Here is a 23,606-nt window from a genome sequence, read left to right as displayed (position 1 = left end):
ATGGATCGGTCTATTTAATACAAAAAACAAACAAAAAACATAAACAGTGAATTACAGTTCCATTTTGTGTGTCCATTTCTAAAGACACAATTAACTAACTTCTGCAAGCTTTGTATGCAACAACAAAGTTGTTGTGCAGACAAAGTGTTGTGCCAAAAGGGTTGGAAGAGTTGTGCAGAACGGCAATTGGAGGGGCTCACATGTTCGGCGGAGCTAATGGATCGATCTATTTAAATTACAATGTACTCCAATACAAAAAAAAAAAAAAAAAAAAAAAAAACCAGTGAATTAAAGTAACATTTAGTAGATATGTGTGTCCATTTTTAAAGACACCAATTAACCAACTTCTGCAAGCTCTGTATGCAACAACACCTCCAATAAAACTTCAGAACATCTGTTGACTGATTTGTTTAAAGTCCATTTAAACACTGCTTCTCTGCAACAGTACGCCATTTTTTAAATAAAATAAGTCAAGTTATATCGTTCATGACAGCATTCATTTTTACACAAGAACATTTATAATGTATGACTATTAATAAACCCCAGGCTTTCAAAAGGACTTATGGCATATTACTATTAATATGATTGTAAAATGTTGATAAATACCTGGTAAACTTGGAGTCTATCACTTGCTTCTTGTGGTGAAATTCCATCAACCATTGGTCCACCCTAATAAAATAAAAATACATCAAGTGATCATCAAGGAACTGCAATATACATGCATTTATAAATCGTTTTACTTTTATCAGTTATTCAGGGGAATAGAAGTCTCCAAATAAGACGCTATGAGGATCCTGTAATAAAACATTATAGCATTGACTTATGATAGCAAAGTCAATTTGATTACCCAACAGGTCTGCTGATTGTGGTAAACATCACAGATTGTTTAAAATGTTGTCTAAATAGGTTTGCGGGGAAAAAAATGAAGTTCTGTCGCAAACCTGGATTTATTCAAATCAAAATTTAGGAACTTATTAGTGCAATATGTCTTTGAAAATGACACATAACTGTTGGTTACCTGCAAAACCAACGTAACTCAAAACGTTATATCTCTGATACCATCGTAACCCACAAACTTCAAGTTCACTATAAGGAGTTTCAAATCCTACTGAAAAGTGTCTTGCTCTGGAAGCCAAGCAAGAATATGTGCTGTAGTTCTGTACAATACTGTTATTCAAGGTGTATTATAAGGCAGGGTTTAAAGGGAAGGTGCACGTTTGGTAATTACTCAAAACAAATATTAACTTAAATACTGACTAGGTAACAAGCATTGAAGAGCTGTTGATAGTATAAAACATTGTGGGAAGCGACTCCCTCTGAAGTAATATAGTTTTTGAGAAAGAGGGAATTTCTCACTAAAATAATAAAAGACTTCTAGCTAGAAGTCTTTTATTCCTATCTGAAAGCACACCAATTTGTCCAACAAGAGTGTTTTTTCTTTCATCATTTTCTCGCAACTTCGATGACCGATTGAGCCCAAATTTTCACAGGCTTGTTTTTTTTATGCATATGATGGGATACACCAAGTGAGAAGACTGGTCTTTGACAATTACCAAAGGTGTACCTTCCCTTTGACAATTACCAAAGGTGTACCTTCCCTTTGACAATGAAGTTTGCTAGCTTCCTAATCTAAACTTTTCATATTTTCATACTGTGAGTACATACGGTATCATAGTCATCAAAGTAGGCTTGTGAAGTATGAGCAAAGACTTCCACAGACTCCAACAGGTCCGCTTTAAACTTGGGTTGAATCTTCACCAAAGTGGTCTGAGTCTTGTCCTGTCATTATATACAAACAATGCAATCATATATTAAAATGATCATAGAATGAAATCAAGACGTGACATCTGCTCTAAAGATCTTTGGTTTGAATCCTTAGAAAATAGTGAGTTGTCATACAAATCATTGTTCTTTATCCATGATGAAATAATTCAAAGAGTTAAAGAGCTTGTTATGTTAATGCTTCCTGTGTTATGTCAGTAGTATGAATACAGATCTTCAGATACAGATCTTGATAAGATATAACGAATGTGGGCAAGGATGAACAAAATCATAGGCTGGGTGCTTTGTAGGATTTAAGGCATTGCATGGTGAGGTATCAATGTATATTTGGTTTGCGGTAACACCATGTGTGTATCTACTTGCCAGGAAGTGTTTGTCTTGCATTATTCTACTACCACGGAGTAGATTGTTCGGGTGTTTGGGAGACTTCTCAGTTCTGAAAAGAACTGTCCTGCTTATCTATTACCTAGGCGGATGGTATAGAAATAGGCTGGGACTACTACTTTAGCTTATAGGATCGTAATTAACTGTACTACTGCTGGGTGCTTTGATTCTTGATTTTGTAATACAGTAGAGTAATGAATACTTTTGGCCTTGCTTGGCATACTGTCAATGTAATTGAAACAGACTTACAGCTTGACGAGTGAGTTTCTGGTAGGAATATCGCAGTGTGTCTACTCTATCTGCTTCTTCTTTGGCAACATTCACTTGGAACTTCTGTAGCATGTTGTATGCTTCCTAATATATTAAACCATACAAAACAAACAAGGTTAAACTACCTCTGTAAGTATTACCACATATATATTTTTTTAAATACAAAAAAGGTTGAATAGATGTCAAATTTGCATCAAGGAGAAAGAATAACACACATCGGTGTATATGGGTAAAAACCAAATGCATATTACAAAAAGGTGATAATTTAATTAATTTCCAATACCTTCACTAACTTTGTAGATGTCAAAAAGATTTTTTTTTTTTTTTAGAATGTTCTTTGAATAATTGAAAAATCTATTGAATAATCTTACCTCTATTGGACCAAGTATCATATCAATACGTATCTCATTTTGCCTGAGGTCCTCTAAAGCACCCATTGCATTCCTGACATCATCAAGGTCTTTGATTGGTCGAGCTAAGCGTTTGGTATACTCAGCTACAAAGTCTGACACACCATCCATCTTCTTGCGATATTCTTGGTTTAGACTCTTACCAAGTAGCATCTTCCAAGCCTGGGCCTCAATTGTCAAGGCCAATTTAATTGGATCTAAAAAAAAAAATAGTGATACATAAATCGTGAACAACACTTCAGATGTGCCTAGCCTAGTCGGCTGGAAATGAATTCAATTAAACAAACCCAACATTACATGAAAAAGAAAACACTATAAACATTTTCCAATAAGAGTGTCACTGAGGCTTCAATTTATAAATAAGAGAGAAAAATAACAGACTCATCTTTGAAAAAATTCCAACATTAATTTCGTTTAAACTATTTCTGTGACGTCACTCTATTGTTGAAAGTGTAGATAATTTTAACGAATCTACACTTAACTGTAGATTCGTAACTTGAGTGTACATACATAACCGAATCTAAAGTTGAGTGTAGATTCAGTACAAACTAAAGTAAATAGTTCAACACTGTCTTTCCTAACTGAAAGATAGCATGAAGCACAAATGTACACTTTCTCGTTCAGTCTCCTTAACTAAAATGATGTAGTCAAATTCCTCACACATTGTTTGTGCTGTTTCTTCGATTTTTAGAGTGATTGAAAGTTCACTCACCAGTGAAGAGTTGAATGGCATCAACCTGCAGGGATGGCTCTAACTCTTCGATCTGTCTCTCTAGACTTTGATAACGAAGGATTTCTGCCTTCCATTCAGACAGAATGGGATGTGTCTCAATAAATGCCTGCAATTACATATCAAGAATCTTACCACTCAATCCAAGCAATCATAAAATAGTTCATGGTAAATAGTATATCAGCAGTTACTTATAATACCACAATTTAACTAAGGCACACAGGGACTAACCAGCAATGGTTTGATACTTAGAAACTTAGAATACTTAGTGTGCTTTCAGATAGTGATAAAAGACTTTTGACCAGAAGTCTTTTATTATTTTAGTGAGAAATTACCTCTTTCTAAAAAACTACGTTACTTCAGAGGGAGTCGTTTCTCACAATGTTTTAGACTATCAATAGCTCTCCGCTGCTCGTTACCAAGTAAGGTTTTGTAACAAGCAACGGAGAAACGTTGATAGTATAAAACATTGTGAAAAACGACTCCTCTGATGTAACGTAGTTTTTGAGTTAAGTAATAACCAAACGTGTATTGTGCCTTTAAGACATTATCAAACTTAAGACGGGAATAGTGAATAGTATCATTATAATGATTGTAGCCTTCACACAATAAACATTGAGTTCGGGTCTAATAGTTCACCTTGACAACTTCACTTCTGTCTTCCTCCCACAGATACTGGAAATGTGAAAACATCTTAAGTGCCTCATGAATCTTTGGCCTGGTGTGGCTGATGGCATTGCTTAACATCATTTGTAGTTTCAAGATGTCCTTGTGTTCAGCAATACTTTTGAAGTAATTCTTAAGTTGTTGTGGCGGTACTTGCTCTATCTTAACCACTGTTATATCAAGAAAAGAAATAAAGAAAGAAAAACAGAAACATGAGAATCTTAAGACCTGTACCTTTTTCTCTTCTAAAACCCAACGTGTCCAAGAGGTAAAAAACAAACAAACTGATGTCAATTACAAATATGCCTTATTATTAGAACTTTTATCAGTGAGACTGTTTTATTAAATTAATGTTTAAAGGTAGTGGACACTATTGGCAATAACTCAAAATAAATATTAGCATAAAACCTTACGTGGTAACGAGTAATGGGGAAAGGTTGATAGTATAAAACATTGTGAGAAACGGCTCCCTCTGAAGTAAGGTAGTTTACAAGAAAGAAGTAAATTTCCATGAATTTGATTTCAAGGAAATCAAGCATCTGAAAGCACACAACTTTGTGTGACAAGGTTTTTTTTCTTGCATAGTTATCTCGAAACTTTGACGACAAATTGAGCTCAAATTTTCACAGTTTTGTTATTTTACGCATATGTTGAGATACACCAAGTGAAAATACTGGTCTTTGACAATTACCAATAATGTCCTGTGTCTTTAAGTGGAAGAGGTCTCAGCTAACTGTTTATTACCTGAACCAGCATATTTTCCTTTGCATACATCAATATGTGATGGTTGGAAATGACCTCCTTGACTAGACTCTACAACCTGGAAACGGTTCTGACCCCATTGGGCTACACCACGACTCACTTCTAAAACACATCCAGTAGCTTTATTCAATGCTTGTTGTATGTCATCTAAACTAGGCTTGATTACCTACAAGACACAAAGGCAAACAAAAAACTTTCTGTATGTAATATAAACTACAGCATGAAATAATATGATATTCATAAAAACACGCTGACAAACATGCAATTCAATTTGCAGTATTTTGCTTAATAAAAAGTTGCAAATCAAAACTCAGTAAGACTTTTTCCATATTATGATAGTAAATTAATATGTAGTACACAAAGTTGCACTGAATCAACAAAAAAACTTTTTAAATCTCTTTTAAACGTGTTAAATATTTTACATAGGTTGTGCTATGTAGCAATAACAAATCTCCATTAAGTGCCCGGTGGAAGTGCATACAAAAATGCAGAAAGAAACCTAATGTTACAAACTGAACATAGATCTTACAATTGAACTTCATGCATGAATACCAGTAGAATTGTTAATATCAATGTTCCTTGCAAGATTTTACTATACATACCACATTAGGAATTTCAAGAGCAACATCGACTTGAAAGAATGGTGGTCTTTTTCCTGCACGATGGGAGCCACTTCCATAACTGAGTCTACCTCCACCAATAGGACTAAAAGTAAATCACAATCAGATCAATCTTATCAATCTAATACTTGTTCAATAAATCCCAAGGAGCCACTTCCATAACTGAGTCTACCTCCACCAATAGGACTAAAAGTAAATCACAATCAGATCAATCTTATCAATCTAATACTTGTTCAATAAATCCCAAGGAGCCACTTCCATAACTGAGTTTACCTCCACCAATAGGACTAAAAGTAAATCACAATCAGATCAATCTTATCAATCTAATACTTGTTCAATAAATCCCAAGGAGCCACTTCCATAACTGAGTCTACCTCCACCAATAGGACTAAAAGTAAATCACAATCAGATCAATCTTATCAATCTAATACTTGTTCAATAAATCCCAAGGAGCCACTTCCATAACTGAGTCTACCTCCACCAATAGGACTAAAAGTAAATCACAATCAGATCAATCTTATCAATCTAATACTTGTTCAATAAATCCTAAGGAGCCACTTCCATAACTGAGTCTACCTCCGCGCTATATTTTTTCGTATTTCACGAGCGCGCGTGTTATAATGAATTTATCTTCCAGTCTCACGTGAAACGCGCAAAGTTTAAAATTTCAGAACGTTATTTTGCGACGACCAAAATGCATGCCCACAAAGTTTAGAATGTAATTTTTGCACTGTCCGTATACGGAGCGTGACGCATTGATATTTACAATACACACTGTGCAATAAAAACAGAGGAAGTAGTATATATGTTTTAATACCACCCCCCAGTTTGAGCATCTGATTGGTGGATTAGCGCGTACTGGAAAATAAACCTTTAGGCCTATAGACAAAAACAGTTTACTAGATTTAAGGAAGTTGCAAGTACCTAATTGCCTGTGCAAAAACACAAACAAAAAACTGCACTCAATAAGCGTACACTTCAGAGTTACTTATGAAAGTCTAACATTGCAAACCTACTCATTTGTTGTTTTCTGACTTGAAAAATAGCTGCTGCTAACTGTTCGTACACTAAGGCCGTTCATGTTATTTTAATGTCATTATGATTCCATTGTCATAGTAAACAAGTGAGAAAGGGAAAAGAGAGAAAACAAGAAAGAGAAATAGATGTTTTGAATGATTTGTAGGAGACTTACGTAGAGAAGAAGACTCTACGCTTGATGTTATCCAGAGATTGTCTGGTAGCTTTGAGTAATGATTCCAGTAAGCGTTGACTGAAATGCATGATAAGTTCATGACATTCTTCTTGTAGTTGAACTTCTTCCTCTAAGCTCTCAGTACTAGCTAGACTGAACTTAGACTCTTTGTGTTCATCATCATTCTCCTTCTGCTGCTCATACTCTATGGCGTGCACAGTAACATATACAGAAATGCAAAAATAAGTGCATATCAAGCAAAGCAAAATGAGGCAGTGTCAAGTGACCATGAGTTATGATCATGATTCATTTGATTTGTTATAATTCATAAATACCTAGGACAGTTTATCCATTCTGATTGGTCGAGAGGGCATCACGTGGGGGTTTTTAAACGGATGATATAACACCAGTAAAAAGTGTTTAAACATGGGCTTGACACGCGAGCTTGCACCTGTGCTTATAAGACAGTTTCTTCATTCCTATTGGTCGAGAGCAACGGCTGGAACATCACGTGATACGCGCGACGCGCCCAGCAATCTCCTTATAAGGAGTTGTTTACCCGAGGGCCTTACCATTTCATAGCTAGAGGGGTGATGTGTTGAAAAAAAATCATTGAACAAGTGTTGATGTTTTTTTACTGAAAATGTAGTAATGAATGGGAATCAATGTGTGTTAAATTGGTTTAAAACTAGTGGTTTAAACCCGCCGAGGCCTGGTTCTTGATAATTTACCTCGACTTCGTCTCGGTACAATTATCAAGAACCAGGCCTCGGCGGGTTTAAACCACTAGTTTAAAACCTCTTCACCACACATTGATTCCCTTATTAACACACTGTAAGTCCTAAAGCTAACATAAGTATAAACAAACAATAATATAAACATTTATAAAGCGCCTTTTCCAAATGATGCAAAGCGCTCAGAGAAAAACCAAGAAAAAAGAAAACAATTGAAATGGAATCAGAAACCAAGTGGAAAACCACTGCCAGGCACAACCAGCAGCATAAGGCCCAGCCTACAGCATTCAAGTAGAGTACAGAGTCCAGCTAAAGCCAGGCTTTCTATGCCAAATTAGGTGAAGAAAGCATGTTACAATACCCTACAGCTGATCCTGAACATGCAATTTGACTCCCTTGATTGGGTAGGGCATTTCTATATCAACATAAACTTAGTTGCGTGCGACTTCAGTACAGGGGTTCGATTAGTCACCCCATCAATAACTCAAAGGAAAAACAACAGGCTATGACAATAATGGGATACAGCATCGACCAATAAATGGGATACAGCATAGACCTGTGAGCAAACTGATTTGAATCTCACCTTCTGAGTCTGGCCGACGCTGTGTGCCGCCCTCTCCAGGTCGTTGGTAACCAGTCACTTTATGAGCTTTCTCAACAAACAGATTAACCAGGTCAAGGACTGCATCCTCAATCTTACTGCTCCACTTATCTAGAACCTTTGTCTCATCTTCACATTGTTTCTACAATTAAGAAAAAGAAACTGCAGTTAGTATTGTGCATTATGATATTATTATGATGATATTATTATTATTATTAGTAGTAGTAATGGTTTATTTATTTAATCAATATTGATTACAAGACACTAGCAGTAAAAATACTGAATTGTGGTCTCTAATTGTGGCACAATTTAGTTGTTAAAACAATAAAAAGGTAGTTAAAACAATAAAAAGCTGAAAATATTAAAATACACAAACGACACAAGACCCCAAAAATAAAAGGGCAAAATACCAAGAATTGCACCCCCCAAAAAACTAAATCACACTAGTCCCTACCCTAACCAGATCAGGAAAGCATTGCCCAACGAAAAACAGTTCAAAAACAATTGGACAGCACATAAATGAGCTATTGATTGTTGAAAAGATTAACCAGGGATGGAATTGGGCTGGTTTTGTAGCGGTTTGTTACATATGGACAAGTTTGCACTTGATTGGACGTGTATGTAGCTACAAGGGAAACAAATAAAACCACATAAAACTGAAGCAAATCATTACCAAAAAAATTGTCATTATAAACACTCATAACATTACAACAATATGGAAATATCCCGTTATCAAGCCTATGGGTAATATTGTGAACGAATATTGTTAACTTCTCATTAAACCTGAGAGACCATCAGCATGCACTAATTAAAATTTGTGAACTCTGATTTGTTTTATTTGAGTGAAAAGCTGAGCCAGTCTCTTTGGCAAAACTCTACCTTTATTGCACTGTTGTTTACCAAATAAGTAGGAACTAGTTTCAGTCAATGTTAACGGTTTGATTGAAATGTAAAGCACATTGAGACAGCAATGTGAAATGCGCTAAATAAGAACTTGATATTATTATTATTATTATAACTGCTTCCTTTCAATGGTTCATATGGACAAGGTAATTGATCTCCTTTTTAATCAAACAAGTGTTACAATTATTCATAATTCATAAATACCCAGTTTCGCTATTCCTTTTGGTGGAGAGCGCATCACATGGGGGCAGGGGAGTGTATAAATGGTTTTATTGGCCGTTAAAGAACTCGTCGCCTACTCTTGTATTCCCTTAATAATATATAACTCCTAATTGGTTTTCCCAGCAAATGCTCTGTAGTTCAAAGTTAGTGCACAAAGATGTAGAAGTAACGGTCTCATTTTAACCATGGCACTTCATGGATGTTTTTAAAGGCTAGTATTTTTGATGGTTTAAAAATAAAGCAATGCTGTTGAAACCCCTCAGCCCCTGTAAATTCCAACACCCAACATTATACACGATGCATAAGAAAGAAGAAACTTAAGACAGTGATTTGGGTGTTTTAAACCATGTAACTTCCGGTAGCTATAATCTTAGGGTCTTTTATTTGAATTGTATTAAATCTGCCATGTACATTATTAGTTGTTCTATTGCTTTAAATCTTGTTGTTTGAGTATAAAATAAATTATCTTTGTGAATATAATCGCTGTTTAGGTTTCACTTTTCCTTGTCTCCATTTGTCTCTGTCGTGCCTTAGTTCCTTTTTGACATTATAATGAATTAGGCACACGTAACACTGTACAACATTAATAGTCCTCTTGAAGCTTGTAAAAAAAGCTTGCGAAGAAGCTATAACAAGTTATGAAACAACCTGTAGAAATACTTTGCTTTGTCACAATGATTGACAACCCTTTTTTATTATATATTATCGAAGTCTTATATAGCGCACATATCTACCAAACAAGATACTCAAGGCGCTGAGTATACAAACTTTTCAGAAAGATAGGTAATTGCAGTGATGAATTCTGAGACCTAATTATGTAGCACCTTATAAGGGTTTGCAAGGTGCTACGGCGCATGTACAGCAGCCACAGCCAGTAACACCGGGGCGATCCCCTTCTCTTTTCAAAAAGTGCACTGGGCTCTTTTACATGTGTTCACAACACATTGGACCAAGGGCTTTACGTCCCATCCGAAGGACGAAGCAATGGTCAAGTGTCTTGCTTAAGGACACAAGTGTCACGGCTGGGGGATTCGAACCCACACACCCTGCCGATCAGAAACACCAGAGTTTGAAATCGGTGCTCTTAACCGCTCTGCCACGACAATCCACAGATTCAAATCAGCTGATGGTATTGAAAGGGGAGAACCTCAATGAAATCCAATTAGCCATGGTGAACACAATGGGGTTGCACTGTTTGGTTGGGGTGGATTTGAACAGATTTACCTAAACCTAATAAGTGTTGCAGTATTGTGTCCATCATACATCAACGTGGCTTTACTAACTTGACTTGCAGGATTACAAGATAATGACTTTGGCATTGATTGTCATTGATTGACATCCCAAATTAGTATTGCTAATAGAACAGAGCAGGGATGTATAGACATAGCTAATAGAACAGAGCAGGGATGTATAGACATAGACTAGACAATATAATATGAGGCTATATTAAAGGGACACAGTTTGTACAAGTGGCAGACCGTATATTGTTTGCAAAGTAAGGTTTAAGGTTTATTGTTTCCACAGACGTTGTAAAACCGGCAATAATATATACATGTTCCAAAGCTATAGGCCTATGCGCAAGTCCCAAACAGGTACATCCATTGAGCCCAAACCAAACACCCATGTAACATTAATAACAGGTTGGGTAAAAGGTAAACCGTGCGATTCCGAGGCATATTTGTGTGGATCATTATATTCTACTTTTAACACATCTTTCTAACCCTTTGCATTTATTAAAATAAAATAAAAGATTTCATGCACTTTTCATAGACCAATTCGCCCGATCCAAATGTCCCTTTCCATTTTCATAAGCATCAGTTTTGATTAGAATTAAACCAATGTTGATCTTTTTGGACTGTATTTTCTTATTCACAAAAGACATCTAATTACTAAAGCGGAGGACGACGCGGAAATCTAGCCGTAGCCGTAGCTGTGGCCACTAATTCGGACACGGCTTTAATAACTCGCTGCTCAAGGAAAATCACTGTTAGGTAATTATCAACCTTTGGATAGACCCTCGTGATAAATCTTAATAAACCATACCTTTCTACTAAACAGTCAGTTTTTGGACTTTATTGCTTGGATGCCAAGGTGGGACAGGCATCGCAATCATTTTGGTGAATAGGAGGCATTGGTTTGACTGGACATTGGAATACAACTTGATTTATATGAAGTTCTGAGGCAAGGCAATGCAACTGATTTGGGAAAACAAGATTGGAAATGCAGCATCAGAGTGTGTCTTACTCTACTCAAGATGAACAACACAGAAAGTGATGTGTATATAGTGGTGAAAGTAATCAACGCCGGTATTTGGACAATTACAACATTACTTGTATTGCTTCTAAATGCAGTATGTCTGATAATACTTCCGAAAGTCAAGGGCATCAATGAGTCTACTAAGGTGTTCTTAACATGTATGACCATTAATGACTTTAACCTTGGAGTCTTTTACTGCCTTCCAATGATAGGCGTCGCTATTACTGGTGGTACCTGGCCATTTGGAGCATTTTGTTACGTCCAAGCATTGGTTATCAAACAAGGTTTACTTATGAACATGATGTCAGCTGTTTTGATAACATTTGATCGTTACACGGCTGTAGTACATCCATTAAGATATGTTTCTTGGGTGACAGGATGGAGAGCCAAGATCATCACATTCAGTATAGCAGTACTGACTACTCTTTATGCATTCAGCTTTTTACTACTGGAACTCAACCATACTCTATTCAATCCAATCCTCCAAATATGTCTGATTGGAGAAAACAATTTAACTACATATCTTTTGACTTTTACAAGTGGAATTCTCATGTTTGTGGTATTTATTGCTATGTACATTAAAATTCTTAAAGTAGCAAGCAAGCATGCTGTCCGCATTGCAGCACAACAGAATCCCATAGCAGAGAAACCACTGACACCTAGCAGACGTTCCTTCACAACAATCTTCATCATAACATCATTGCTAATAATTGGTTATATTCCGTTTAGTATTATCTCCATCATGGTTTCAGCCAATATTCAACCACCTTGGATCATTGTCAATATGACAAAAGTTCTCCTGGCATCTGTGAGCTGGCTTAATGTGATGATTTATTATGTAAGAAACAAGGAATTTAGAAAAACAACACAAAGCTTTCTTCAAAATATTAGGCAATACTGTTCGTGCCATGAGTAGTACTAATAGCCAACAAAACACAACATGAAAAAAAGCCTAAAACTGAAATATTAACCTTTCATAAAAAAGGTCATCAAGCAATTCCAGATTTCACATAAAAGGCAAAGGCAGGGCTCGAATCTAGGAGGAACACAAGAAAGTAAGGCTTGTAGGTCAAAACCTTTACTGGACCAGTATTAATATTTACAGAAACAGAATCAAAGGAGAAATTGGTTGAATAACAGTTAAACAAATAAATTGTTTTTAATGGAACAAGCATATCTCATTCTTATATATGTAAGTTTAGATTTTTCAATTTGATGAAGGGTTAGGGTTAATTAAATGAAGTCACAAGACCGCCTGTCTTGCCCAACCCAAAAAATTGCTGGCCTCCAGCCTGCCATCCAATGTAAATTGCTGGCCTCCAGCCTGCCATCCAATGTAAATTGCTGGCCTCCAGCCCGCCATCCAATGTAAATTGCTGGCCTCCAGCCTGTCATCCAATGTAAATTGCTGGCCTCCAGCCTGCCATCCAATGTAAATTGCTGGCCTCCAGCCTGCCATCCAATGTAAATTGCTGGCCTCCAGCCTGCCATCCAATGTAAATTGCTGGCCTCCAGCCTGCCATCCAATGTAAATTGCTGGCCTCCAGCCTGCCATCCAATGTAAATTGCTGGCCTCCAGCCTGCCATCCAATGTAAATTGCTGGCCTCCAGCCTGCCATCCAATGTAAATTGCTGGCCTCCAGCCTGCCATCCAATGTAAATTGCTGGCCTCCAGCCTGCCATCCAATGTAAATTGCTGGCCTCCAGCCGCTATCCAATGTAAATTGCTGGCCTCCAGCCTGCCATCCAATGTAAATTGCTGGCCTCCAGCCTGCCATCCAATGTAAATTGCTGGCCTCCAGCCTGCCATCCAATGTAAATTCGAGCCCTGAATTGTGAAGTCAGTGTAACATCTCCGTATTTGTGTGTGTAATAGATTTAATGGGCCATTGTAATTATAAATGTAATGTTTTACTCCAGTTTTTTAATTAAGTAATTGTTGATGTTATTCTGCTGTTGGCAGCGAATTAAATAGATTGTTAATCAACCATTGAATAATAATCCTACATGATGTTTTTGTAACCCCTTGCAAGACGCAGACCACACCTACGTAATCATACATGATGTTTTTGTAACCCCTTGCAAGACGCAGACCACACCTACGTAATCATACATGATGTTTTTGTAACCCCTTGCAAGACGCAGACCACACCTACGTAATCATACATGATGTTTTTGTAACCCCTTGCAAGACGCAGACCACACCTACGTAATCCTACATGATGTTTTTGTAACCCCTTGCAAGACGCAGACCACACCTACGCCTGATGGGAGCCTACACCATTTCCGCACAATGTGTTTACCTTTTCTGCCATTTTGGAAGTTTGATCCATTGCATACATACATTCTACTATTTGTTTTTGGAGTACGTGCTTTTGCATTGACCACTATTATTACCAGTAATCTCCACAGACTTTTTTTTTAGGAGGGCGGCATGACGTAATCAAAATGGCGCCCGTCAGTATGACGTAATCAAAATGGCGCTCATTTTGATATGACGTCAGCGGACGTGAAATCAACAAATGCTTGAAAAAAACATTTTCTTAAAATAATGTATTACGACGACGCTACCTATCCTATTGATGGGCATCCATTTCAGTTGGAACAACCTTATTATTTTTAAAAACTAAATCAAAACTACAATTTGTTATACATTTTGCTTTGTGCGCCGCGCCAATAACCTCAAAGGGATGATCGGCATGCCGCACGTCGGATTTTAAAAGCGGGTGATCGGACCATGATCGGACGGTCTTCGTGTGCAATTTTAAAAATGAAAAAAGAAAGAAAAAAAACCAACTTTTTTTGACAATATTATCCCCAAATTATGGCCCTAAATAATACTTTTTCCATCCAAAACCATTTCCATGAATTAGCGATTAGCGGTTCCGTCGTTAAGAACTTCGTTTGTAATAAAATAATCGAGATTCAACGATCGGTAACGCACCGAACAATTTATTTATCAATGAATTTTGCCCCGCATTGCGCACGCCCTCAATGGGCGAAAGTCGACATGTTTGAACATGCTTCGAGGCTGTACATTGTACCATTCTGTACATGCGTGCGGCACTGTGAGGTAACTCTTTCTCAGTTTGTGAATGTGCGTATTGTGTTGGAGACTATCAATGGCCAATTACAGCGTGAGGACTGTTCATGCACTATACATGTAGTGGGTATTCCAATCCCATCGTCGACGGTGTGCGAGGTGTGTGTGCATGGTGTGTGTGCATGGTTGGTTGATGCACTCTGCATATAAATACGAACCATGTTGACCATGTGTACATGTACATCGTGTATTAACGTTTGTTTACGATCGCATTTCTGATGCTATAATTTTGAAGTTGGCTCTGGCTTGTCAGGTACTCGTTTGATCTTATTAAATGCACTCTAAAAATAGTCTCTTTGTCCTTTTTTGGGCAGGGCGGCCAATAATTTTAGCAGGGCGGCCAATTCTTTGGCAGGGCGGCCTAAATTTTATGAGGGCGGCCCGCCCTCCCAATTTACGTGTGTGGAGAACACTGATTACATATTCTTCCTTAGAGGATCAAATCAACCGTGGACCTCCTTGGTTCACTTAGTGTGTATTCTCTGTATCAATGTAAACTCATGTCTTTAGGGAATATTGTCAACAAGCTCTACTTCTAAAATGTTGTGTTCTTTGTTCTTATCTCCGTTGAGTGACAGTCGTTTTTTTCTTTTGATACTGTTGAAAATAGATGAACCTTGAAGTCAATAATGTAGTATCCATAGGTATGTAAAAAGGGAAGCATGAGACAGTGTGTGAAGTTGATGTTTGTGCTAAGAACTAAACAATTATTCTAAATGCAGCTTAGAGTAGAGAAACACTGTGAAAAACTGTTATGAATATCAAGTATGTACTACAAAATTTAACAAGTTATACTGATAAATATCATTCACATTGCCTCTTGGATTTGTCAAATTTTAGAGGGGGGGGGGTTGGGGGTTACATTCCGCGAAATTCATTTAGTTGCTTTCTGCTTTTGTCTACGGAAAAATATTTACAGGATTTACCAACGAAAACATATTTCCAACAAGATTGAAATAAAAACCAAAACACATATAGACAAATTTACCCATATCTTTGTGATTTGAGGCTGATGATTTTCCGCTGATCACAAAAACCAGAACTCGAGTCTGGTCTTGGCCACGGCACAGCACTATCATAACAGACTCCAAATTATAAATATAAAATGAATACAAATTATTTTCTATGACGTTCAACAAGTTGTAATAAAAGTCATAAAGTAAACCGTCAAACGATAAGTTGTCTTCATTCCGTTGCTTCTACAATCCCGGCCAAAATGCTTAGGCCACCCTTTCCTAACGTTGTATACAACGATTCCCTGTGCACTTCCCATTCACATTCAAAACATTTGTCCCCCGCCCCCCGCTCAATGTTGACTGTAACTCAGAACACAACTCAGAACACAATCAGCAATTGGAACCAACATTGAAAGGGGGCAGGGGGGCCCAACGAGATATGGCCGGGATTGTAGATTCTTAGCTAGTATTTTTGCTTAATGAAAAAATGTATAAAGAAGTGAATGGTTTTCAACAGTTAAAGTGATGCACTTTGTAAATACCTGTGTTTTAGTGGTGAACTGGTCTACATTCCATGGTTTATCACTAGGTAGATCACACAGCATTGTATCACCTATCTCATCTAAGAGGGAGTCAATCCTGGCCTCTCGGATGTCATTCACCTGTATGCAATTAACACCGAAAGAAATTCAGACCTGTCTAAAAAGGTACCTGCATTGAATTTGTTTTATTAAGTTAACTTTTGAAAAGTTTTAACTTAAATTAATCGATACTTCGGAGAGATACTGAAATTTGAATGGTCATGTGAGAGTATAAAGAGTAGCTATGTGAACTAGCAAATGAAAAAGCTCCCAAAACAATTTGTTTTCTTTTCTGTATGCACACACTGTGCATGTTGTTCATCTTGTATGGAGAACTGTCAAATGAACTGGGGTTTTGGTTTGTATTTTTGATGGCTGGTGCTGCGTGACTGCCAAACAGTGTTTTTATTGAAGCATGGAGGAAGGAAGAGAAGGAGACCGAACAACCCGCAAAACCGCAGAGTAACAAAAGAATACCCTGACAATGCCCCTGTCTGACCAGTGGAAAAAGATGGGAGACCTCCAGCTGGACAGCCGATTAACAAGCGGGATTAGATCTCTTTGTACAGAAGGTGTGGTGCCGCCACTCTGCATCGTTGCCTTCGTGTAAAGTTTAATCATTGCACTGGGGGAAACTTTAAAGATTCTCCCCGTACATACCTCCTTAATGATGAGGTCCAGATCTCGCGTGGCAGATCTAATACTCCTGAAGTAATTCTGTAGGTTGAGTGATGTCCAGCAAAGCAGAGTAAGACCTGGTATAATAGCTAGGTCTACCTTCCTCGTATGAGCCATCATCAAAGGCTGGAAAATCACTGGGATCTTATCTCTTACTGCAGCATTCTCGTCAAGCAATAACTAAAAAGTGCAACAAAAATTACATTATGTCAAGATATCATTATGTCAAGTTACACTACTCACTTTATGAAAAAGTCTCAACTAAAATTGAAGATGAACTGCTACATTATTTGTATAATTTGAACAATAAAACATTAAAGCCAAGTGAAATACGAATTCATCAGTTCAAAGTAAAAAAAAATGTTTATTTTTTAATACAGGAATTCTGATGAAGACTGTAATTCAAACTTCCCTTCCCCGACAGGTTTGACAATTTGTACTCCACTTATAAATGCTTCATCATTTCTTATAATACTTAAAGAGGACACAAATACTACAATAATATACAAATAATGAATGTTTATGAGTTCAATGGTGCGAATATGTTCATGAGTTGAAAAATGGAATGCTCCAATAAAGCTTAGGCCTACTACTTTTATTTGTGAAATTACACCATGTATTTTGGGTCGACCTGTTGGATTCAACAGTGACTATGTTTTAAGACTCGCAGACGCCGAATTTAGAGTGTGCCTTGCATTAACACTGCTGCTACATTACCAAAGACACGCGCATGCAGTGTTGTTTTACACACCAATTGCAATAGTACTTATCGGATGGAACAAAAAATGCACGGTGAGTGACGTCGTTAGCGTGCAATAGTACTTATATTTGCTATCACGTGACCGACAATCCTCCAATCAAATGACAAGGATCTGCTTGGGTGTAATATGATGGTAGTAGATGTAGTTTACCTTGAGCGTATTATAGTTTTCCTTGAGTTGCTCCTGTCCTAGGCATATAATATGAGCAGCCTCTGGTATCTCCAAATCATGTTTACGCATGCACTCAGATTCACGCATAACCTGGTATAGCAATGGGTCAAAGTTGACAAGGAGTTGCTTCGTTTCTGGATGACGGATGAGCAGGGTTGCTTGTAGGCCTGCGGAAAAAAAACACAAAAAAACATTAATACTAGCACCTATATCTACCAAGGAATCAAATCTTCATTTTGTCGACAACCATGACTTATGATAGGGTATCACACAGCAATCAATAGCAGGGTTCTGCCACTGCTGGTACCCTTTCCAAACCCAACAATTAAAACAGTAAAAAGCTTCTCTCAACCTACAAGTATCTGAGAAACATTTCTGTTGTGTGCTACATATACAAAATGTGTTCATTATTATATTGCTGCAAAAAAATACCTCCGAATGGCCTGACATTTCGACCCTAGCCGAGTTTTTCTCAAGGCTAAAAGAAAGACTATGAGAAAGACTGTACTAGGGTCGAAACGTCAGGCCATAAAATGAATATTCCAAGTTATAAATCACAAGGGAAACTGACTGGGTAAATTTGTCAATAATATGGGGTTACCCAGGTAAAAACCTGGAAAAGATGTGGTCATAAAAAGAACAACTGGACAGGGTTAAGCAAGTCCACCTAACATGACAAAACTAGCCAAGGAGGCACCACAACAGTTGTGTGTGTCCAACGGATAATGTATTTTATCTGTGAGTGATAAAATGAATTAAACAAAAATGATGAAATAAAACTGACCAAATAAGTACAACAAATCAGATTATACCAATGATTATGGAACTGCCTTGTTTTACCTGACTTGACTGCATCAACCTGTTTCATCCATGCTCTGTGGTACAGTATCTCAAACTCAATTAGTACAGCAGCCATACGATTGTAGTTACGTATTACCTTACGTGCATCTGGAGTTTTCAACAAGCCATGGATATTCTAAAAAACAAAAACAATTATTCTTACCCTTCTATACTGGTTCTTATAAAAAATGCCTTCAGATTAGTTGAAGAATTACTGAGGTAATTGTAACACTTCACAGATGTAGTACTGTGTTTATTTGATATTAAATTTAGATGGTGTTACCTTGAATATTTCCATTGGTTCTTGTATACGTCTGAAAAGCTGTCTTGCCCAAGAGATCTTCCCAGCTACAGGAGGCATATCTCTAGGGATTGGTGGATCATCCTTATGCTTCATGTACAGCTGTAACATATCAAGACACATCTTCATTAATATTGGAAGTCAGTCATCTCAAACACTAGCAAGGTCAACCACAAATAAAGTCACCCCTGCAAGCGTGCTTACTGTTCCAACAATAGTTTTGCCCCAATATACAGTCAACATTTTGAGATAAAAAGGAACTTTAAATCAGGCAGGTACAACCACGTGTAAATCTCTTATGAGTGAGTGTTGGTTCTGAAAAGAGGCAGTTTGGTCTTGACTTTTCGACAGTATACTCCGCTCGTCTTCAGGAGCAGACGAGCAGAGCTTCAAACAATACGAACACTTTGAGAGTACAAATTTTTACCTTCTTGATACCTTCGAGTTCTGTGCCATAATGCTGTAGAATAGCTGTATACTTATCTTCAATGTTCAGTTGAGGGATGTTAAGACGCTCAAATCTGTATTAAAAAGATAATCAATCTGTTTATAGTGACATTGGTTTTATTTTTACCATTGTATCTCAAGTGCGACATTCGTGAGTTACATTCGAGTGTACAAATGACTTGCATAGTCACAAGTTAGGCATTTACTTGTAGTTTGAAACATAAAAAATGTTAAACAAATTCAAACTACATCAATAGTTGTGATGTCTTCTGGTTCGGGGCAAGCTTTGGTATGAAAACCTGATGTGTCCTAAATCCTTGATTGCCATACAGGACGAAACCTAAAGGCAGCCTTCAGTTTTAAAGGCTACTTCAAACAGGTCATATTTTGTGTCCACACACTCCAAAAAACACCAAGGTCAGAATTGAAGATTAGGAGCTCATTTTACAAGGGAAGAGTTTTGACTGGCCCACTGCAGTTTAAAACCCACACGTGGATTTCTGGGAAGGCTTGCCATTTTGCAAGGTCATTTCTATCAAGTCTATAGGGAAATCTTGACTGTGCAACAAGAGCAAGATTAAAGTCACCTGGAAGTGGTATTTTGTCAAAATAAAGCTTTTGTCACTAAAATATGTGTTTTGATGAGTGGAATATGAATAAACAATTAACTAAGGTTTAAAATAATAAGTTTCCATGTTATTTACAAATTTGAAAATAAGCCCGACCCGAGAGGGCGCTGTTCGTGACGTCAATCGAGGCGCGATGAATCGCATGCAGTGCAAACACGAGATAGTGCCGCCAAAGTTGAAGCAATACCTGATTTTTTTTCACGTTAGGCAAATGCTTTTTTAGGTTCGTTATGTCTTTCAGGTACCTTCTTCGACTTCCGCACTAGCTGGAAAAATTGTTAGGATGGCGTCATGTTTTAGAAAAGAACTTTTCTCTTCATGTCAGATTCTCGAAGCACGACGGCTCGAAGTGTTTGCTGCACAGCGCTGGAAAAGACGTCGGACCGGACCACTTTGCAAACTGACCCCATCTTTAGTTGAATGCTGCATCCAGCAGCAAGCATTACACCTGGTCGACTAGGACTTGAATGTACTTGCACGTATGTGTGTTCGATGTTCGATCGAGGCAAAGTCTGCCTCGATTGAAGTCACAAAAGGGGTAGGCGGAGTCACCCCCTACACAACTTTATTATTTTTTTTTAACAAATAAATCATTAAAAACAATTACTCAAAAAATTATTTTATTGTTCAGAAACATATACTCTACTGTTTGAAGAAAAAAAGAATTCTATTTCCAGGTGACTTTAAAGGTAACGAAAATCATGGCCTCCGAGTATCTTCAGACCTGTAAACCCCGTCTTTTATAAAGATGACATGCAAAAGGGCACTTTCTGATGATATGGCTAATATTCAAGGTGGCTTATTCACGTATTATATTTTTTTTATTCGATACTGCAGCTTATTATAATAAAAGGGACACCTTCTGGTCTGATCGTTATGGTAAACTTATTCTTATCATCCAACAAGTATTGCAAAGGAATATTACTAGATATATTTTATACAGTTTTAAAAACCTCCTTTCTATAAATCTTAAAGATATGATAATTTTACTTGAAGAGGCACAGACAGGGGGGGGGGCCTCCCCAAAATTCTGAGTGCCCTCCCAGGTACACCCCTCCGAAAATCAAACCCTCGATAGCGCTCAGAAAAGAGAGAAACAAGAATGGTGTAGTGTTGACAAACACAAATGCCCCGCTGAGAATAATCTCATTCTTGAGTTGTTTGCTCAGACAATATTTCTTTTGTTTTAACCAAAATGACCATAATATTTAACTGAGGGGGTCCAAAACAATAGGCGTCTGGGGGATCTCAACACCAGTCGAAAAGCAACTTTGGAGTTGATATGCCTTGTCCTCTTGGAGTTATTGCTCCAAAAATATTTCTTTTGTCTTAGCCATAATGACTTTTTTAGTATTTAACTGAGGGGGTCCAAAAACAGTTGTTCCTGACTTGCTTGATACATCACTGTCGGAGTGATTGTCAACAACGAGTCAAATCAAACCTGTATCCAGCAAGCAACAGAGTCCTGCTAAATCATCTGTTTAAATAAGGGAATAAAATACCAATAGGAATAGCGAAACTGTCTGAGGTATTTATGAATGGAAGATTGTAAACTTAAAGGCAGTGGACACTATTGGTAATTACTCAAAATAATTATTAGCGTAAAACCTTTCTTGGTGACGAGTAATAGGGAGAGGTTGATGGTATAAAACATTGTGAGAAATGGCTCCCTCTGAAGTGCCATAGTTTTCGAGAAAGAAGTAATTTTCCACGAATTTGATTTCGAGACCTCAAGTTTAGAACTTCTAGTTTCTAGACTGGATATGTGCAATTCACTCAAATTGAACGTCTTCAACGTATTCAAAACTTTGCTGCTCGTGCTATTACCTTAACTAAAAAGTTAAAAGAATTACACTGGTTACCGGTAAGCAGTAGGATTAAGTATAAACTTTTGCTTTTCATGTATAAATCGCTCACCAACAATGCCCCTGCTTATATTGATGATCTTCTCAACTCATACAATCCTCCTCGAAAACTCCGGTCTTATAATTCTAGCCTCCTTATTGAGCCCATTTCCAAACATTCATGGGGAGACCGATCTTTCTCACATGCTGCCCCTCGTCTATGGAACAAATTGCCTGCACTAGTTTTAAAATCATCCGTTTCTTTGACCCAATTTAAAAAACAACTAAAAACACATCTTTTCAAACAGACATTTGATTCAATGGTTTAATTATGGTTATTTTTTGTTACCTTTTAGGATGTTTTCTTAAATATTGCATGTATTATTGTATTCTTTACCACATGTTCTAGATTTCTCTCAACTTAGGTTTACATTTTATTTTTGTTTGTTATTGTATATTAATTTAATGCTATTGTTTGTATTTTAGCGCCATGAGCACTTCTGTGGATTTTGTGCACTTTATAAGTTTTCATTATTATTAGAAGGATATAAGTCTTCAAGATTTATAAGTATGTAACAAGGACAGACATTTTGGTTATCATTTGATAGTTAGTTGCACAAAAATAACTATATTGGCCAATGTTGTCCATATGCAAACTCTACAGACCCTTTAATAGGGATAGTTACCAGCCAAAATTTAGACATTTTCTTCCCTGGCTATTTAAGGAACCAACTTTTTTTCAACAAATGTCTACGAATTTTGTCACAAAAGTGTCTGTCCATTGTCATACGTGACTTATTTCCCATTTTGATTGCCTAAATACCTGCAGCAACATCTCAGATTTATTGCTAACAATCTTTAAAGGAACATTACAGAATTAGTTTTGCTAGCAAAAAGGTTGCTGGCAGTGTATAAACTGACAAACCTGTAGAAGTTCGAGATCGATCGGCCATCTGGGTCACGAGAGAATAGTGAAAAACCGATTACAAATTTTGCATTGCATCGATGCCAAAACAAAAATGAATAAAACGCTCACTGAGGCAAAGGCAAAATAAGATTTTTTATTTCTCATCAAAAATAAGATTTCAGACAGAAATATTTTAGAGGCTGTTTTATGTAAATCACGATTTTTGTTTCTTACCAATTCTGTATTGTTCCTTTAAGAGTCAAGAAAGTTACTAACACAATATGTTGTAATTGTTTTGAAATTCTTTCTTTACTTTCCAGGCCATACATGTATGTCTGTCATTGTTACATGTATGTAACACATTTCAAATGACCTTGTAATTCCTAGATGTCACTGATTTTTTATTTTTTTTACTACGAACAATCATAAACAGATTTAAAATGTTATTAAGGAAAAGACTGTAAGTAACAAAATAGTTACTTTTAGATTAACAGGTATGTCTACACAGTGGCATAGGTTTAACACATCAGACCAGTAAGGCCAAACAAAATAAATGTTGTGTTTACAGTAACAGCCTGAAAAAAATCCAGGTAGGTAGGTAGGAAAATAATTTTTATTTTTATTTTTTTTTATTTGTTAAGTTCTTGAATTTCGAGATATTTGTTAATATTTTGAAACAAGTTTTGATATTGCCATGTTTTTCACAAAAATGCATTATCAGCCCTGATACTTCAGCTTTTAAGGTGCAAGGCAGTTTTGCCTTGACTTTTTGTAAAAATTTAGGGCACCAAGGCAATTTTCAAAAATTTCAAAGGGCATCAAGGCAATCATTAAAAGTTGCAAAGGGCGCGACAGC

The 23,606-nt window shown here is 37.0% G+C and overlaps 1 protein-coding gene across 1 annotated transcript in view; it reads right to left on the bottom strand.

The window, feature by feature from the left end:
* The window catches only part of LOC117301515 (dynein heavy chain 8, axonemal-like), a 142,916-nt gene that overhangs the window by 91,921 nt on the left and 27,389 nt on the right, over positions 1-23,606 (bottom strand). The window contains exons 12-27 of the mRNA XM_033785541.1: positions 19,351-19,444; positions 18,906-19,025; positions 18,623-18,758; positions 17,762-17,949; positions 16,833-17,030; positions 16,134-16,253; positions 8,134-8,293; positions 6,817-7,021; positions 5,607-5,709; positions 4,987-5,170; positions 4,216-4,412; positions 3,559-3,685; positions 2,808-3,043; positions 2,416-2,520; positions 1,666-1,779; positions 607-669 (exon numbers count right to left, since the gene is read on the bottom strand). Coding sequence (XP_033641432.1) covers positions 607-669; positions 1,666-1,779; positions 2,416-2,520; positions 2,808-3,043; positions 3,559-3,685; positions 4,216-4,412; positions 4,987-5,170; positions 5,607-5,709; positions 6,817-7,021; positions 8,134-8,293; positions 16,134-16,253; positions 16,833-17,030; positions 17,762-17,949; positions 18,623-18,758; positions 18,906-19,025; positions 19,351-19,444 — 2,350 coding nt within the window. The remainder of the gene's footprint in view (positions 1-606; positions 670-1,665; positions 1,780-2,415; positions 2,521-2,807; positions 3,044-3,558; positions 3,686-4,215; positions 4,413-4,986; positions 5,171-5,606; positions 5,710-6,816; positions 7,022-8,133; positions 8,294-16,133; positions 16,254-16,832; positions 17,031-17,761; positions 17,950-18,622; positions 18,759-18,905; positions 19,026-19,350; positions 19,445-23,606) is intronic.

The sequence above is a fragment of the Asterias rubens genome, chromosome 17 (genome assembly GCF_902459465.1).
Source record: "Asterias rubens chromosome 17, eAstRub1.3, whole genome shotgun sequence".
NCBI lineage: Eukaryota > Metazoa > Echinodermata > Asteroidea > Forcipulatida > Asteriidae > Asterias > Asterias rubens.
The sequence above is the reverse complement of the archived record's forward strand: the minus strand, read 5'-3'. Positions and strand labels throughout refer to the sequence as shown.